Source organism: Borostomias antarcticus (genome assembly GCF_949987555.1).
Source record: "Borostomias antarcticus genome assembly, chromosome: 4".
NCBI lineage: Eukaryota > Metazoa > Chordata > Actinopteri > Stomiiformes > Stomiidae > Borostomias > Borostomias antarcticus.
Genome location: NC_140237.1, coordinates 32,731,394 through 32,733,893, shown reverse-complemented (window position 1 = coordinate 32,733,893; position 2,500 = coordinate 32,731,394). Strand labels below are relative to the sequence as shown.

The 2,500-nt window shown below is 50.7% G+C and overlaps 1 protein-coding gene across 1 annotated transcript in view; it reads left to right on the top strand.

Annotated features, from left to right (window-relative positions):
* The window catches only part of scg3 (secretogranin III), a gene marked incomplete at both ends in the record, with an annotated part of 20,751 nt that overhangs the window by 309 nt on the left and 17,942 nt on the right, over positions 1-2,500 (top strand). The window contains 3 exons of the mRNA XM_084437463.1: positions 299-351; positions 535-577; positions 767-1,015. Coding sequence (XP_084293589.1) covers positions 299-351; positions 535-577; positions 767-1,015 — 345 coding nt within the window. The remainder of the gene's footprint in view (positions 1-298; positions 352-534; positions 578-766; positions 1,016-2,500) is intronic.

Sequence of the window (2,500 nt, the reverse complement as noted above, 5' to 3'; positions counted from 1 at the left end):
AAGCATGGTTGCATGCGCTTGAAGGCCGACGGTGGTCTATTTTAAAGGCAATTTAATCTCGTGTTTGGTAATCCGATTATGTCACTGGCGTGTCTGGGCGTGATCGAAACTTCTCATCAATACACCAAGTAAATCAAACCAAACCTTTCTTTGGCCAAAACAATGAGCATATCTTGTTAAGGCCAAATTGTCCTGTGTAGGCTATACCTTCGCAAAGTTGCGTGTCATCTTTACGGTGCTGCTATAGAAATGGACAAATGGTGCGTGATGCTAAATTGAAGTTGTATTTTTCTTGCAGAAAAAGCTGTGTATAACCGCCAGCTGACAGAGGAGAGACCGCTCCAAGAGCAGGTAGAAACTCAAACTGTGCATTGCATCCTTTGAATCCTGGCAAATACATTTTACAGAGGGAACAGTTCTCAAACACCTTGCTGACAAATGCAAACTAAAAGTAAATGTATACACATCTGTAATAGGCTGCTAAAAAACGAAAATGTTTTTTTTTTTAAAGAAACATTTGTGATTTTTTCACAGATTGCGGAGGCAGATAACGTGAAGGCAGCAGTGTTGTCCGCTGGTAAGTGGAAGCTCGATAGCCTTAGCTTCCGTCTGGAGGTTCAGCTATCGGTAGGCCTAATTGACGGTAAACCCCGAAACGCAGTCTGTCTCTGTGGCTCCAGTAACTTAACTCAAGGCCTGTATCGCTGCACTTTCACCCCGACTCTGCTCTGCACATGCTCAGTCAGCCTCTCTCTCTCCCTCCCAGACACCGAAGCCCCGCTGGGGGCCAAGGAGGCCGGGGCCGGGGCCGGGGCCGGGGCGGAGAACGACGACTTCACCTTGCTCAAGTCCCTGGCAGAGGGTCAGAGGTCAAAAGAGACGAATGAGACGCCGGTCAAGGAGAGCCAGGGGCGGGCGCATTTCGTCCCGGACGAATCGGATTCCACCAAGAACCGTCGTCTGGCTGAGGAATACGACTCCACTAAGACCAGGATGGACTATGGCAAGTACCCAGGTAGATAGACTAGTCACCGATGCTCCACGAGGGTCAAGGGTCAAGCTGGACAGAGACAGAGTCTGACTCAACCCATGCAGGTTTTAGGGATAAGCCTTGTCATTCGCTTATCACTCCCCAATCAGCAGCGACAAAATATGTTGCCCGCCCAATCAGATTCAATCCAGACATCGCTGAAGACGATTGTGATTTGTTTAAAGAAATACTGCACCCCCCCCCCCCCCCCCCAACCCCTAATGAGTCCAGCCAGACCTTTCTCCAGAACGGATTGTGGAGGTCTGGCCATGTGAGACCGGCAGGCCCATAGCCAGCCTTGTGGAGGGGGGGGGGGGGCCCGGTCCACTTTTTTTTCAAAAAGTGGACCGTATCAGGTTATTTTGATTGTCGGACGATTTGTTGACGGGGGGGGATGGCGGACCTTTTGTCTTGAATTCTGGACCTTTGGTCGTGAGGGTGGGGGGGGTTCGTTCGATCCACCCCCCCCCCTGGCTACGAGCCTGACCAGGATGTCGTAACTCTGCGGTTGACCGTGAGGGCCCTGTGTGATGGGGATAAGGAGACAGCGTCAGAGAGTTTGACCTCTCCTGACCGGGAGTGCAGCTGTCAGGTCAGGTCAGCCGGCAGACATTTTGTATGAAGGAGGAGAGAGAGAGAGAGAGAGGGAGAGAGAGAGAGAGGGAGGGAGGGAGAGAGAGAGGGAGGGAGGGAGGGAGGGAGGGAGAGAGGGAGGATTATCTTGCCTCCTGTAGAAGCTACCGCTGTAAGCCCTAAGCCACTGCGCAGGCTGTAAAGCTGCTTCTTCCACTCCTCGACTGGAGAGCGTAAATACAGACTGAGATAGTTTCATCTCCACTTCTGGGGACAGAGAGACCAATTGATTCTCTGGTGCCAGAAACACTTAGGGGAGACACACAAGGCTCTGTTCAATCCTCTATATCCGATGTTTATGTTAATGGTTTGCTCTTTCTGCAGGTCTAGTTGGATGTCTGATTGTTTTGTGTGAGTGTGCGGATGTATGGGACCACCCAGTTTTATGTGATGATATTAAACCTGCCTAGAATCTGGTTATGGCGGCCATGTTGTGATCAACCGGCATGGGCGTGTGCAGCTGGGAGGTCCTGTGTCATCAGCTTATTGCAGAGTCAGCCTGCTCTCTCTCTCTCTCTCTCTCTCTCTCTCTCTGTCTCTCTCTATTTCTCTCTGTCTCTCTCTCTGTCTCTCTATCTCTCTCTCTGTCTATCTCTCTCTGTCTCTCTCTCTGTCTGTCTATCTCACTGTCTCTCTGTCTCTATCTCTCTGTCTCTCTCCCTGTCTCTCTGTCTCTCTCTGTCTCTCTCTCTCTTTCTCTCTCTCTCTGTCTCTCTCTCTGTCTCTCTCTCTCTGTCTCTCTCTCTCTCTGTCTCTCTCTCTTTGTCTCTCTCTCTCTCTTTGTCTCTCTCTCTCTGTCTCTCTCTCTTTGTCTGTCTCTCTCTCTCTCTCCCTCTC